General features: G+C 41.1%; 1 protein-coding gene and 1 long non-coding RNA gene across 2 annotated transcripts; one reads left to right on the top strand and one right to left on the bottom strand.

Annotated features, from left to right (window-relative positions):
* The first annotated feature begins 174 nt into the window (after positions 1-174).
* Positions 175-7048, top strand: LOC147800214 (uncharacterized). The gene is made up of 3 exons (XR_015427708.1): positions 175-356; positions 1687-1828; positions 3516-7048. It is a non-coding gene; the product is annotated as an uncharacterized LOC147800214 (long non-coding RNA).
* Positions 7049-11097: 4049 nt separating this feature from the next.
* LOC147800213 (uncharacterized) lies at positions 11098-16750 on the bottom strand. The gene is made up of 3 exons (XM_087139699.1): positions 16480-16750; positions 14756-14924; positions 11098-13819 (listed from the first exon to the last, which is right to left on the bottom strand). The coding sequence occupies exons 1-3, from the start codon at positions 16623-16625 to the stop codon at positions 11876-11878; spliced, it is 2259 nt and encodes a 752-aa protein (XP_086995825.1). The 5' UTR covers positions 16626-16750; the 3' UTR covers positions 11098-11875.
* Between the last annotated feature and the right edge of the window lie 74 nt (positions 16751-16824).

Raw genomic sequence — 16824 nt, 5'->3', positions numbered from 1 at the left:
GTCTGCGCGTTGCCACGCATTTCCAACGGAGCGAAGACCTAGACCTAGCTCTAGACAACAGATTCGGATGCAGCCTGAGCTGTGGTTTTTAAGTACTGATGATTTTAAGCCAGGCACTCGGTGCATGACGTCACGCTAATCTCCGCTGCATGCATCGAAAACCACGGACACAATGGCGATTACGTACAGACCTAGACAAACACCTCTCAAACAACACGTGGGTGCTGTAGCACTGAGCGCGCGCACGGTGGTCGCTTTAATCAGTTTATATTCGCAACTTTGTAAATCATCAACAGATCAAGAAATTAGAGTTTGAGAAATCACTGATGGCACGGCTACGTGATGACATTGATGGAGTAAGTACAATGGATTTTGCTTTTAAGGGGAATGGGCCCTAGGCCTAGTTTTTTTAGTTGAGAGTGTTGAGACCATGGAAAAAGGAAATAAAGACCATGTTGAGACTGTTACGCCCCAACTACAGCCTATGACTAGACTAAGTATGAGCATAGCATCCGTCCCAACTAGACTATAGTTGGGCCCGTCCCAACTAGAGAGCTACAGTTGGGCCGGCCCAACTACAGCAGAGAGGTCCTGTGTGCATGATGTGCCCAGCATGTGCCAAAGTCATATTGTTTACAAATGTCATGTCATTGGTCATAGGGCTAGATGAAGTGCCACATTTTATATGAATTGTGTCAAGTGTGAGACACACTGACTTGGATAATGTTGAGACATTTTCCACAGACATTGGTCAACAATAGTTGGGCCAGCCCAACTGCAGTACTACAGTTGGGACTTATGCTATAGTTGGGTCGTAAGTAGACTAATCCTACATGTAGGACTGGGATCAACACTAGGCATGCCTACACGACACTGACTACAGTACATGTGCTACCCCTGGCACATCAGACCCAATGACTTGAGGGGTAAACAATTTGCCAAATGTGTGCAAAATCTTAGTGGGCCTAGGCCCATATAAGTTACTCATGTCATTTTCACAGAAATGGGCCGTGCACACGTATACCCCCTGATCTTCCGGGTTTATTATACCATGTGATTCTACCTCCATGATTATACCAAACAAATTTTCTGTGCAGAGTGGCATTAAATACCATGGAAATTGTCATATGTTCTGGAAAGTGCAGGAAAGGTCACTGAATTTGATTTTCAGATTTCATGGGAACCTTGCCATGCTTGCTGTAACAAGCAGGGCCCAATTTCTCGGCGCTGCTTAGCACGCAATTTCACGCTTACAGAGGCTCTGCATATTTCATGCGTACCGTTAACACGAAGTACAGCCAAATGCATCCTAATCTTTGAGGAAAGATTTGCTTAAATTAGGGATGTAACAACAGAAATCCCTATCTGCACACAACCGTTAGCACAACCACCCTAAGCACCGCCATGAAATAGTGCTCAAGGTTAGCACATTTTTCTGCTATTAAAAGTTAGCACAATTTTTCTTCTGACTGTGTTAAGAAGCCCCATGAAATTGGGCCCTGACCCCACCCAGCCTGTTACACCCTGCACTCCCCAGCACTCTATGGTTTTATGGACTTAACAGCGACCTACAATGGGTTGAAACATGGATGATTTGCTCATTTGGGGAAGAAATTATTATTACAGTGTGACTGAAAACCCTTAGGTGACCTTTTCTTGTTTTTTATCATTTTTCCCTGTGTTTAGATTTCAGAAGGCCTCGTTGCCAGGTGAATGTACTGCCATGGCAGCGTACATGAACATTGAGGCTGGCTAGCGTCATGGTGCGAGTGGACTGACCGATGAAATCTCCAAAGTGAAGAGGCGGGTTGCATCATAGGTATCACAGGTAAGAGTCCTGTGTGTCATATCATTGCTGGCTTTCTGTAAGGATGAATACGGGAAAGGGGGGAGGGGCCAATTGGGGTCATGACCAAAAAAGGAGCAAAATTGTTTCAGTTGAAAAAATGAAAGGATCTTTTTGGTCTTTTTAATTTCCCTTCTTTTGAAAAGTGGAAATGTAGCCTAACCCCTCAAACAACTTGAAAATTTTTGAAAAATTGGCCCCCAGAATCAAGTTTGTCCCCGCTCCCACCCCTCCAAAATTGGGTCCTGATCCAGCCTTGGATGCTTGTGGCTAGCTTGTAGGGCAACCCCTCATCTAGCAATGGTTGTGTGCATTGTGTCAACCCAGCAAGACAAAAGGTATGAGGTTAAACCCTCGTATCCAGGGCAAGGTAGTTGATTGCACCCGCTGTACTGGAATTGTTCAAATTTTCCTGGCCTAAAGTTCCTTTTCCTTCATGGTTTGTTGCTGTTTCATGGCAAATTACCTTTGATCAATGGTCCACATTTTCTGAGACATGTTCAATATGTTCATGGAGCAATTTGGGTGTCATAGTTTTAATAGTAAAACTCATGAAATGAAGCATCTATCATAGACACAAAATACCTTTAGACCGACAACAGCAGGGGCATATTTAAAGGAAAGTCTCTATTTCTAATAACCATGAGCAATGGCTGCCTTGTCCCCTGAGGTTTCATGATTTGCTGTGCAGCACTGCTCTACATCAACGAAGATGGATTGGGGCAACTGTGGCAATTGTCCATCAATGATTATTTGGCCCGCTTGGTCTCTTAAAGTTCTAACCCGGATAGTTCAATTCGTCTTCCTCGTAATATTGCCCATTGTTACAAGCCATTAGTAGAAGCCAAGGTGCACATCATGTGAACTTTGGATAAATTCCTGACATCTCTGTTGTTTAGTGAATATTTTCAAAAGCAAATTTAACATATTTTCCCAAGTTTTATGTGATAGAGCACTGAGAACTGTGTTTCCAAAACATTTCAAAAATAGTCTAAAAATTAAAATCTCATACATTGTTGGGATTTGTGCAGGCTTTCTGAAGGTGAGCAATGAATACGGGCAAAGGTTTAAGTGTTCAGAGCTCTTATCAAAGGATCTACCGTAATTTTGACAAATATTGAACCAAAATACAAAAAGGGACCACGTTGTAAACACTTACATGTAACAGTATCTTCAGTCACCATCCAAAATTTCCGATTTGTATTCAACTCAACAGACTTGTGCACACTGTTGAAATATTTCTGCCCACAGTTGGGATTAATTGTTGGATTCTGTAGGACCTTTTGGTCCATAGATATTTTAGGTTTGTGGTCTTCCCCGATTTGAGTTACAGTATCATGGTAAAACAGCGCCCTCACTTGTTAGGAAAAGGGAAAGACAATTTTAAGTGTTTGAAAATGTCACCTTTTGATTCACCTTAAGGGGTGTCTGGAAATATATTTTTAGCAAATAGTACAATTCACAAATACTTTCAGAGGTAATGGGTCAGCAGTGTCAAAGGAATCCTCTTCATGCTCTGACATGAAAATGGATGAAACGCACTAGACACGGTTTTTTAATGAAATAAAAGGTTTACAAACAAGGAGCATACAAGGATCCTATAATTTTTGAAGAGATGTCGCATTTTTTGCTGCAACTTAGTTCCTTTTGTGATTAATTTCTTCCCCAGACCTCCTCCTATGAAAGCTGTGGGTATGCCCCAGGAGAAGCAGACCATGATGCTGATGAGAAGAGCGCCCTCGCCTCCTTCACCCTGGAGAGAAGGAAGATAGAGGAGAAGATCCTCTGGGACATCCCAGGGATGATTCATGAGAATTTTGAGGAGAGGAAGTAACCTAGGTAGATGCCAGTCCTCGCCTCCATCACTGAGGAGGAACAGTTTCCAAGATTGCACGAGGGATCCTCATCAGAATCTTAGGCATTGATTCACAAAAAGGCAAGGAAAAGACTCAGTCTTCTCAGAGATGCAGTTCCTTGCTTCCACCTTAGTGATGGAGCAAGTCTATCTGCATTTGTGCACTACTCAAAGGATCACACGTAGTGATTAATAACTTAAACAAATGGTATTCACACTGCAAAAAATGAGCGTCATTTAATTTGGCTATTTTCTGGCATCAAAACAAGAAACTTCCGCTACAGAGTACTGAAGTCTCACAACACTGAATAAACAAAACTTTGGTCAGCCCTTGTCCAGGGCCCTGAAGTAATGTGAGGGCAGTGTTTATGAATTAAAATGATATCTTGGTAATGTGAGGGCGCTGTTTATGAGTATATTCTGGTAATGTGAGGGCGCTATTTGGGATTCTGAGTCACAGAGATGAAGCACTTTGAAGTGTGTGTATTTCAGCATGAACAAATTACATGTAACTGTTGAGACCCTTTTATTTAGTAAGATAATGCAATGTCTGTCATGTATCTGTTTACAAATCTTCCCCCAAATCACATATTTCTATAATTAAATGTAAAAATGATGATTGATACACGAAATCAAATTTGTGGTTGTAAGGACATTAAAAAAAAGCAGCTTCACGGTTTTTTTTAGAAACCTAAACACAAAATGGTAAGGGTTCCAATATTTCAGTCACTTTTTCTCAAAATGTCCTGAAGTGAGACACATGCCTGTACATCATTTTACCACAATGGGGTTGCAGAGTACTGGCCAGTCTCATTCATGTCATTGTTACCCCCCCCAACTCTCTAAGACACGCCCAGTCTCTCACCCCCTTGCCTCACAGTCATCCCATCCTAAATTTATGTGCAAAGAAAGTGAAAAGTGGCATTTTTGAAGTTGTGCAATACCTTAGCAATACACATCACCCAATGCTTTTTGACCCTTCCTGCTAATTGGGTTCTGAAACATGACTAACCAAATGTATTGTCTCACATTCTATGGTGCTCAGCCAAGCATGAACATGAGCTTCAGTGTACAATAAGTAAAGTCATTGAGGTACACACCTTTAATTTTTTTGAGTAGTGTATATTGGTACACAGTACAATCCTGCTATAATGAACAGGGCAGGGTCCATACGCAGTGCTTGGTGTAGCATACCTCCCCAAATATTGGGATTTTATTGGTACTGTTCCAATCGTTACATTTTCATAGGCCTTGAAAATCAAAATGTTCTGATTAGGGCTGAGTCAATTCGAATAATTCACAATTGAATATCTGACCTTCAATTTGATTGAATATCTGAATATTCGGTCATACTGACCATATACAAAATCAGTTGCAATAACAGACACAATTGTACATTATGATCAATGCAATAGCTTCTCACACCTAGGAGTATCTTCAGCCATGATTTAGCTAGATTTAATAGATGAATAAGACTTCTTGCCCTATTGAAAATTTCTATTCTTTTAAAATCATTTAATGCATAATTTTTTTCTATTGTCCTAATATTTCTGACGCTTTTCATTTGAATCTGCTTGAAACAAACCTCCATAGTGCAATTTTTCTCATTTAAAACAAAAGAGAATTTTTCCTTTTCATGAATTTTGCATTCGAATATTCAAATTCAAAAAACAATATTCGAATATTCAACAATCGATCCAATATTCGGATATTTGGCACAGCCCTAGTTCTGATTTCCATAAAAAAGGGGGAAAAAGTCTTGGCAAAAGAGGGCACCATTTGCAGAAAAAAGAGGGTGCTATTTCCTTTGCTGGAAAGTCAGTTGTTACACATACATACGTGTGTATTCTTGTTCGTGTAAAACAGATCTTCTCTTGTGCAGCTGCTTGTTTTGCTGTGGGCTCATAACATGGCCATTCCAATTTTGGACTTTGTTGACATCTCAACTTTTGAGTCACTGTCGTCAGTCCTAAATGTTTTTCTTTAAATCAAATTTGTGATGTTCAGTAAAAGTGCACAGAAAATTTGGGAGCCAAGAGGCATGTTTCATATACCGAATTGTTCAGTATAGTGACGTTGTGCTGTACTTGCATCCAAATTATTAATGACTTCAGAGGGTACTCTGTAAATTGAATAGACAATTGGTCAGTTTGCTTTTGAAGAAAGACTATAGTTTGCCTGTAATTTGTTTCTTTTCATTGTAACACATTGGTTCATATTCATGCACATTTAAAAACATTCATGTTTACATTTAACTTATCAAGATGCTATACATGTACTTTAAAATTTGCAAATAATTAGCATTTGGAAAGACCCTAGACACTTTGATATGACTTCTTTTGAGGACTAAAAGCTTGTAACTGTTGTATGCTTTTCAAAATTGAATGGTGTTCCCATTCAGGCAGCCAAAATACCAGCACTGTTCAGTCAACCCCGTAGCTGTTCTGAACCTCACTTTTAACAAGTTTGCCCCCCGAACAGGGATATTGACAGATGGGAAGAACCACCAACATAGGGCTGGATAGCTCGGTTGGTAGAGCACTGGTACGGTGTTCCAGAGGTCGCAGGTTCAAATCCCACTCCACTCACTTTCTTTGTTCATTTTTATAATTTTTTTCATTGACCAAATTCTGTGCGCATTTTGTATTTTCCAAGGTGCACATCCACATTGCCAGAGCATTAGAAAAAAGTCTTTTACTTAAAATTATCACAAACCTGCAAGTGGCAAATTGTTGGCTCAGTGCTGAAAGGTCATTACTGCAAAACGTAATTTTTGAAAACACTCGAAAGGCCTTACTCTGTGCACGAAAGAAATGTTTGATTTTAACAGTTTTTTTATTTTTTAGTCATAAAAACTAGTTTTTTTGCGGCCAACATGTCTATATTTTAACCAATTCTCTTCTCAAAATTAATGTTAAAACAATATTTTTCACTAAACACCTTTTAGTGCATTCTAAGGACCTTTCAGCACTGACATGAAATTTGTTTCATTTGAAAAAACATGTATTACCTTGCAAAAATGCTTTGTGTGTATGTAAAACAATCACCAGTTAATTTCTATTTGATTTAAACAGGTTTTTAGTCGTCAAACTAGTTTTTTTACAGCCACCATGTTTAAATTTTAACCAATTCTTTTTCCCAAATTAATGTCTAAAACAATATTTTCCACTAACATTTTAGTGCAATCTAAGGGCCTTTTAGCACTGACACGAAATTTGTTTCAGTTGAAATATTACCTTGCAAAAATGCTTTGTGTGTATGTAAAACAATCACCATTTATTGGTATAACCAGTTAATTTCTATTTGCAAGTGAAATAAATGCTCATTTATTTAAACTAGCAGAACAACTTCTTTGTACATGTATATCTATTTGTAAAACTGTAGTACTTTGCCACTGGACCATTTTACACTGCCAGTTCCATCTTTAGATTTTACATTACAGCCTCAACCTACATCTTCCAACCTCCTTATATAAAGTTCCCTCTTGGAGCCTTTTAGTCTCAATCTTATAAGGGCTACAATAAACCCAATAACAACATGGAACATTAAGAAGCTATGTCCTTCAACCCCATGGGATCCTCAGAGCTCTAATACTGATAGTCCCGAGCCCTCAGCCATCCACTCTACCCTTCCTATCAGCTCTCAGGCTTCCAGCCCCTAGGACTGCCACCCTTGCCCATCTCCAGTACACAGTTTGGCTGAAAAATATTCTAAGTCCAAACAATGGAAGGTTTAACATTTAGAAACGAGCACATCTTTTCAAGAAAGTGCCGTGGCATAGCGGTTAAGAACACTAACTGCTATGCACAAGGACCTGGGTTCAATTCCAGGTGGGCATGCACAATTTTGTTAAAAAACTTAGTAAAAAAAAAAAAAAAAAAAAAAAACCTCCTTTTCCAGGGACCCCAGGTTTTGAACCGGGGTCCCCTGGCCTGGCAGGCCAGCAAGCTAACCACCAGGCCACAGGCCTCTTGATAGATTTGATTTCGGAACTTATATTTAAAGGTTAGGATTGCGCAATTCAAAAAGGTCAGGAGGCACAGCACATTTGCATGTATTTAAATAACAAAACAGAAATTTCACCACATTAAAGACAGAGAACTCACAAAATATTCAGAGCTTTCGTGCATTTCAGTATATTTTAGGTTAAACATATATTTGCGAACCTTTCTTTGTTTACACTTCCAAATGTTCAGTTTTATATCATGTACTTGTCACTAAAAATTCAACTGTGTTGGTTGGAACTTAAACACACAACTTGGAGAAAGATTCTGCTGGGATTGAAACGTCAGGTTCTCTGAGTTTTTTAAGTTATAGAATATTTCAAAATTTTTGGTATCTTGCTAAAGACATTAAAACTTATCAGCTTTTCTGGATGAGTGGGGGCGCTACTGCTGTGATGTAAATTAGGGAATTAAGGCAGTGTTCAGTTCTTTTTTTCCCCTCTTTCCATTACCATTGTGCCATTAAGGCAGCGTTCAGTTCTTTTTTCCTCTTTCCATTACCACTGTGCCATTAAGGCAGTGTTCAGTTCTTTTTTCCTCTTTCCGTTACCACTGTGCCATTAAGGCAGTGTTCAGTTCTTTTTTCCTCTTTCCATTACCATTGTGCCATTAAGGCAGTGTTCAGTTCTTTTTTCCTCTTTCCATTACCATTGTGCCATTAAGGCAGTGTTCAGTTCTTTTTTCCTCTTTCCATTACCACTGTGCCATTAAGGCAGCGTTCAGTTCTTTTTTTCCTCTTTCCATTACCACTGTGCCATTAAGGCAGCGTTCAGTTCTTTTTTCCTCTTTCCATTACCACTGTGCCATTAAGGCAGTGTTCAGTTCTTTTTTCCTCTTTCCATTACCACTGTGCCATTAAGGCAGTGTTCAGTTCTTTTTTCCTCTTTCCATTACCATTGTGCCATTAAGGCAGCGTTCAGTTCTTTTTTCCTCTTTCCATTACCATTGTGCCATTAAGGCAGTGTTCAGTTCTTTTTTCCTCTTTCCATTTCCACTGTGCCATTAAGGCAGCGTTCAGTTCTTTTTTCCTCTTTCCATTACCATTGTGCCATTAAGGCAGCGTTCAGTTCTTTTTTCCTCTTTCCATTACCACTGTGCCATTAAGGCAGTGTTCAGTTCTTTTTTCCTCTTTCCATTTCCACTGTGCCATTAAGGCAGTGTTCAGTTCTTTTTTCCTCTTTCCATTACCACTGTGCCATTAAGGCAGTGTTCAGTTCTTTTTTCCTCTTTCCATTACCATTATGCCATTAAGGCGGTGTTTAGTTCTTTTTTCCTCTTTCCATTACCACTGTGCCATTAAGGCAGTGTTCAGTTCTTTTTCCTCTTTCCATTACCCATTGTTCACTTTGTTTGTCTCCCTTTTATCTTTCCATTACCATTGTGTGATCATGGAGGTAGAAATAGTCATGATGTGATATGGTAGGCTTCATGGAATGGTAATAGCGCCCTCTATGGTTGCTCAGCATTTTATAGCGGAGCCTCCATCTGATGCAGCAAACACAACGGAAATTCCTCTTGCCAGGATTGCTTGGAGAAAACATATTTGAAATCTTCTATATTGCCTTGATGTTACTTTGTGCACGTGTCTCTGACATCAATGTATTGCCTCAACATCATCTTCAATACACATGTACATGAAAGACAACTTACAGTCACTGCAGAAGACAGACTTTTCCTGGATGGACAGCACATTTCTTCCACTCTCACTACCATCTCTGCTTCTATCCACTTGCCAACAAGTGCCCAAACAATAACAAAAAAGTTAACTGGACTGGAGATAGAAAGGCCTTATTTCTGTCAATTAATATGAATGATTCCACAGCCATTTTCACAATTACAAGCACAATATATAACCCTAACTGTTCAGGGTTGTTTGGCTAGAAACCCTGCCAGACACATCAGTCTGCATTATTTGTCAAAGTCATTTGCTTGCCTAGTGTAACAAGATCCTACAGGTCAACTCTCCCCAAGGCCAAACAGCCTGGGAGTCCGTGGTTGCCAACCACCACAAGATCCAACAGCAGCATTGTTCAGTGAGACCAGCTGCTATTGTCTTAACATGACCAGTTAGTTTGGCTGCTGTTGATTGCACAGTGCATCAAAATAGCGCATCAAACTTTTACATCTGCTGCAGTATGCTACATCTGGCTCGGTTAGGGTCAAGGTCAGTATTTGCAAAGTGATACATGCAGTTTTCACCATTGTTTTAAACTCCTCCTCTAAAGGTTGTAGACTGACCATCTTGCTTGGACCTTCATCAGTGTTCCAAAGTAGACACGACAATATGGGGCTTGATCTGTGAAATTAAAATAATCATACAATGATTCAACTAAATTAACCATTCATAATAAAAATTGTGTTTTCATAAATTACAAGACATGTATTCATTTTTATGTTGTTATTTTCTAAGGAGCAGCAAAAAAACTATTCAAAGATTCAAAATTGTGGTTTTCATCAGTAAATTTGGGGGGATACTATACCCCAAGACAGATTTACCAGCGGTTATGGTCTCAGCTAGAAAATAGTTATCATCATGTCTACAAAGTGTATAACATTCAGCACTGTGCAGTCTCTGTAGTTTTTAACTTAGGTCTCTGAGACAACAGAAATTAATACACAACCTTTTTTTTTTACTGGCCCTATGAATTTTTTTCCTGTAAAGTATAAGGTTGGACTCATAAAAGCAATACATCACTGTACTTACAAGTACTCCATATCATGTAGGTGTGCCAGCAGTTCCTCAGAGACTAATTTCTGACATGTTGTCTTGATGATACACAAAGTCGCGAAAATAAATGGATTAAAGCGACCACCGTGCGCTACACATGCGCGCGTGTGCCACCGCACCCACATGTTGTTTGCAGTGTGTCTGTCCACAGTTGGTCTGTCATTATATCCGTGTTCTGTAAATATGGTTTTCGATATGCAAGTGCGAGTTTTGCGTCGTGACATCATGCACGGGAGTGCCTCACCCGCTCCAGTGCAGGGTCAGCGTATTTTAGTCGCAACGTGATTTCAAATGTGACACTCGAACTCCATTCTCACTGTTCTCACTGTTTGGATTGTACCTTGTAACTGTTGTTGAATGTTTCACCTCTTCAAAATCAGACTTCTAAGAAATTCGTTGCGCATAGCCTTTGTACTTTCTTCCCCACTTGGCGAGCTCAATTTTCAGACTTGGTACTTAATACATTTGTTTAGTGACTTACCCTGAACAAGCCGCATGCTGTGACTTGAAAAAGGACTCCACAAAAGTTCAGCAAATCAAAAATACGTTACGGCAATATTATAATCGCAAGAGTGATAATTAGAAAACTGGATAAAATACACAGCTCAAGACAAGTAGTAATCTTAATCACGCAGAAAGTCATGGACAGTGCGGCAGAAAAATATCCATGTTCATATTAAACTGTAAGATTTATTGAAAACCCAGCGACATTCGCCAGGGACGTTAATCAATAAAATTTCAAAGCTTTTAAAATAATCGGTAAATCTTTTCTTAAAGGTCCATTTTGTGCAACAGTGGTGTCTCTTTAAAGTAATGCACACAGAAAAACCTGACAAACGATATGCCGATACACACAGGCAACATTTCTGAAAAATGCCAATGAAGAGAGCCTTTCATGTGTAAGTACAATCTATTTGATGTTTTCGCATCATTAAAGTGATTCCGTCTTTGAATTTGGAGGCTTCTACAGGACGTCATCATCCTACAGTTCTTGTCCTCATTTCCCTCCACCTCAATGTCCATTCTTGAACAGCTAACAGTCCTCCACACAGGCTTTGCTCCACGGCTCGTGAAGCATCTTGCCATCTTAATTGTCAAAGCTTCCAACCACATTTTTATTAAAGCACACCATAACTGCATATTGCACTTGATTGGGTAATTGCAACTTTGAGACTTGCTTGATCCTATATATATGTACCTGTAGATTCAATGAAAGTCCAACAGTTCATCCCAAACTATGACGATGACTGACGTATCAGTTCAATATAAGGTTGTTAAGAAGGTTATGTTTTCAAAATAACCTTCTGCTTTTTATGTGTAAAATTCAATTTCAGTGGGCTCAACATCTGGCCAAGTAGAAAAAAGATACAAGAACATATTTACACACAATCATTCATCCTGCTCAGTAACTTGTACACATGGTAGTGGACACACATCTCTCCTTAGGATAAAGGATCCTGAAGATTATTCAGCGCTGCACAAACAGCGACAACATCATCTATGTGAGGCAAGAGACTGCTTTCAAACATGCTGGTAAGAATGCTGAATGATCTCAGTCGCTGTGCCATCCTTCTGGCATAGGCCCTAAAGGCGACAGTGTCTGGAGTGTGTTCAGACTTCGGGCAAAATGCGGGTTCTGGAGTGGAAGATGGTGCTCCTGGTTCTGGAAGGCCATCAACAGACTCTTGAAGGCCATCAACAGATCCCAGAAAGCCATTGCCTATGGATCCATCGGGTACAGACAGCTCCATGAGGTCTGACTGAGCAGCAGCTTCTGTCATCTCACATAGCTCCGACAATTTTGTCGATATTGAATTGCACGGTCTAGGCACCCCTTTAGAATGAGGATGAGTGAGGATGTCCGAACTAGGATCTTCCTGCCACGGAATTGTGCAGGAAGTATATGGTGGAGACAGCACACTGAATCCTTTAGATCTTAGAACCCTATAAAGATGCTTATCTTGCTGAAGGAGAAGTACTCGGCTATCTTTTTCACAAAAATCAGGCAATCTCAAATTGGCAAGCCCATCACTAACTGTGGTGCAGCAAGTAAAGGCGTTAGATACAGAGCCAATGCTGCCATTTGGATACAGCCCTACAAGGATCTTGACAGCACCTGTGCCTTCCTCCTTTGACAGCATCTCGGGTTGGTGCTCTGGAGAAGGCCACTCTGTTTGGATAATCAAGAAGTCAATGACAACCCTCAATCCTGGAATACGTCTCCAATGGCTTTCCTGTGGCAGCGAATCTTCCCAGCTACCAGACGGCCACCGGACTAAATCTGAGAGGAGCCCGACTAGGGTGGCCAAAACGTGAGAGAAGATGTTGCTGACAGTGGGAGCTGTAATGCCAAACACAGTGGCGAGGAACTCAAATGGCACATTCATTTTGAGCTTCATGAGAAACAGGAGCAGACAGTTGTGGGAGGGCAGTCCAGGCATGACTTCCGGGAGTTGATCTAGAAGAAGATCAAAGACTTCTGGCGTAACCCCTGTGATCCTCCTGACAGTGGTCTCCGAGAAGCAGATATCATTCCATCCATGGAATCCAAAACACCTGCCTCGAGTCTGTAGGGATGAGGTGTTCCAATCAGCAAGACTGGCCACACTCAAGACAGTTTGTGTTTCTTTAGACTGGTGCATCGTCAGCAAGTTAGACAGGATGCAGTTGTGAGGTTGCGTACCCGTTGTCGCATTCTGCTCCAATGGAGAAGCGGACGCATTTAAGGCCCTGGCCCTGTTCAAATCGACACTGCCTACTGCTCTAGTAAAGTGTCTTATCTGCACACTCCTGGGGTGCTTAGCTACACTAAGGTTTCCTGATGACTTGCGGCTTGTTGGCACCGACTTCTGCAAGCGCATTGGACCCTGTGGCTTATGACTGGCGTGAAGTAATCTCCTCTTTCTGAATCCGGGCTCATGGCTGCCACAAGCTGCATTCACTGCACTGCCCAAAGTCCTAGACTGCTTGATGTACAGCCATCCATGAGTACTATCCACTGACAAAGAACCATCCTTTACTAACTCATCTTGTGTACTCAGTTGACCGCCGGATATAAACTGACAATTGCCGTCAAGCTCATCGCTAGTGGTAACACCTGAGGCAGTTTTAACTCTTGAGGGACTATCTTGATTGGCGGAGGTTAGCTGGTGGCAATCGGCCTCTTGAGCACCATCTGTGCTCGTTAAGGGACCATTTATTCGTTCATGATTTGACTTCAAAGCATCTTTTTCAGCCTTCACTGCCTGGGCGTACTCTTCTCCTGCTTCTTTGGACAGATCCAACGCTGCTGACACATACTTCATGAGGTCGTCATTTTCATGCCTCGGGTTGGTAGGAAGTGGTAAGGGTGGGGGGTGGTCAACAATTGCTTGTACCTCTTGTGCCTGAAAAAAAAATCGGGAAAACATTGGTTTCAGTGATAAGTGCGTGAAATAAGAATACCTGTACATGAACAATTACATCCTAATTTTCTGAAAGCTGCCATATAACACTCTACCTGAAATCAGGGTCCTTAACTTTTTTCCTCACTTGCTAAGCGGGCCAGCAGTGATGGCTTTTTCCTAGTCCGCCACCATTTTCACTAGTCCGCGTCTTCCCCCAAATTTCAACATTCTTTTTTGGCACTAGTGTTTTCTGCTCCAACATCATGCATAACAGTGTGCACTCGGTGCTGACTGTTGTTTAATTGTTGATGAGTAATCATAAATGGCCATGGGAATTATGAATTTCCAGAATATTCATGAGTATAACTCTACTCTTCAACACACAAAGAGGTTACGTGCTGAAAATGGTTTGTTTTATTCACAATTCAAGAGACAGAAAAAAAAACATTATGAACAATTTATGTACATGTATGTTTTATGCAGTATGCACATGTACATGTACACCTCGGGAAATGTACATACAGTACATGTTCGTTCTAGACTGTGTCCAGTACCCAGAATTTGGCTAGCGGACAAGCGTTAAGGTCGAACCCTGCTTAAATGTATACATGGGCTCACATTAAACTATAAAATTAGGCGTGCAAACATGAAAACCTCTGTCGCCATTATTTCTTCTCGTATTGTAGAGCTGAACTATGCAAAAATCATATTCCACTCTGGCAATCACAGGTACACGTAGCCTGCAATTCAACAACTCCAAGTGATGTACTCAATATTAAATGCCCTGATGTAAAATGTACTGTGATCAGGGTCATACGATAACGACATCAAACTGCACGTACAACAGGACTACATCTCCTCACACGCACAGGATTGGGTTCCTGGTCGATACTGCGGTGTGCAGCTTTAAAATGCATCCATACAAAAACGTTGTACCTTTTGGCGGTACATCTCCTCCATCATTGTCTTCCGGACTCGCCTGTCCAACTCCGGCGCTGGGGGGAATATGCTGGGGTTGTAGGCGGGGTCATTGGGGTCATCGACCTTGTAGCCCCCGCAGAAGTGGCAGCCGCAGACCCGGCTGTTTTTTGTGGGTACCCATTGGCTTTGGAGTACAAGCAAAATAAAACCGTTTAAAAACTAAATGGCTGGCACTCTTGCTTGATGACATTTTGGTCTTATCTCCAAAGACAGTTCACAATGATACTGTTACGCCCCAACTATAGCATCAGTCCCAACTAGAGTTGGGCCCGTCCCAACTAGAGTGCTACAGTTGGGCCGGCCCAACTACAGCAGAGAGGTCCTGTGTGCATGTGCCCAGCATGTGCCAAAGTCACATTGTTTACAAAATGTCACGTCACTGGTCATAGGGCTAGATGAACAGATAAAGTGCCACATTTACGATGAATTGTGTCAAGTGTGAGACACTTTGACTTGGATAATGCTGAGACATTTCCCACAGGCATTGGTCAACAATAGTTGGGCCAGCCCAACTGCAGCACTACAGTTGGGACTTTCCCAGCTATAGTTGGGACTTATGCTATAGTTGGGGCGTGACAATACTAAATGAGGCATGCGAGAAAGTGTGGCAAAGAAATGGGGCCTAATATGGCTATGCCACCTGTCTCATCACTTGTTGCCAATTCAATTATCATTTACAGTGATTAGTGCCAATGCCAATATGGTATGTAATATGCATGCAATTGATAGAATATTCTTATTGCCTCCTTTAATTCCAGGGGTGTGAGTGATCACTTAAAAATAAAGCTGAAATATAAAAAGTCCCCATACTTTTGTACAGACCAGGTGTACAAAAAAGCTGAAATTTAGGGTCAACATCTAAAGAAAAAAAGCTGAAATCAGCTGAAAAGGAGAATTCTCACACCCCTGCTATTCTCACTGACAAGAAAAACAAGTTATTTTGTTCAATCCAGTTGACATTGAAGTTGAAGTAGGCCTTCTCCATCCCGCGTTAATTTGCCTTTGAAAGAAATCAATTGACAGGAAAATCAACTCAAGAGAAGTACAATTATTCTCTGCAAGAGTCAAGATAGCGCTGAACAGTATCTGTCTTCCAATTTAATAACGGAGGAATAAGAGCACATCGGCCTCCCTGGCCCTGTTCTTTTATTTTTAATGTTAACATTATTGGAAAGAGTTCCATATATACAGACAACACTTGATGCTCCTGTACACAAACCTATGAGACTTGTCTGAAAAAATCCCAAGCTAAGCATTTTTTTCATATAAGTAAATGCTACAGAATTTCCTTAGGGCCTAGCTAAATTTCAATTAATGTTATGGGTCCTTAATATTTTACAGAAAAATTAGTGTTGTCCGTATATGTAACTGCTCTATGATTTGACTGACTAAAACCGACATGACCGAGGTAAGCATGCCATGCCATGGCCTATACTTATACACAGTCCAGGTAGGCTAAGCCTACATGATGGAAATTTCAGAATGGCAGAATGAAAAAAACATGGCAAACGAAACTGTGAATTCCATGAAACAATTTGTGGCAAGCGGTAGCCCACGCACTGAGCTTCACTGCGGGGGAAAAGGCAACAAATATCACGGACATGGTTTAGAGACATGATCGTAGAATGAAGGATTATACAAAAATAGGCCTCGGCCAAACAACAGTCACCGTCAGTCACCTTCCTCGCTGTACGAGCTTAACCCACAGCGCTCGTCTCTCCGGCTGCTTCTCCTCGTTTGGGAAACCCACGAATCTCCCCTTGGGGCAAGTCTTCTGGGTGTGAGAGCACCCACCAACGGCGCAGTTGCGGTTGCTTTTCGGCATTATGACACCGGTTCTGCTGCCAAAAAAACACACCGCATACCCATCGGCACAACCTGACGACTACAGGAGGCAGACATCTTTTTCTGTCGCCAGTGTCTTTGTGATTTAGCGCCCTCTATAGTTGAGAGTTGAAAAACAAAATGCTGTGGGGTTTTCCAGCAGAATATTAACGCTGTATCTAGGAATGTTTATCCGTGGG

This window comes from Acanthaster planci, linkage group LG01 (genome assembly GCF_054643075.1).
Source record: "Acanthaster planci isolate LZ-2023a linkage group LG01, COTS_SCS, whole genome shotgun sequence".
In the NCBI taxonomy this organism is placed as follows: Eukaryota; Metazoa; Echinodermata; class Asteroidea; order Valvatida; family Acanthasteridae; genus Acanthaster; species Acanthaster planci.
This window is presented reverse-complemented; position numbering and strand designations above follow the sequence as displayed.

Coding starts and splice junctions, on each gene's coding strand:
- LOC147800213 (XM_087139699.1), bottom strand. CDS start 16,625: ATGCCGAAAAGCAACCGCAACTGCGCCGTTGGTGGGTGCTCTCACACC. Junction 14,925..16,479: donor AAGCTCGTACAGCGAGGAAG/GTGACTGACGGT, acceptor TGTACTCCAAAG/CCAATGGGTACCCACAAAAA. Junction 13,820..14,755: donor AGGAGATGTACCGCCAAAAG/GTACAACGTTTT, acceptor TTTTTTTTTCAG/GCACAAGAGGTACAAGCAAT.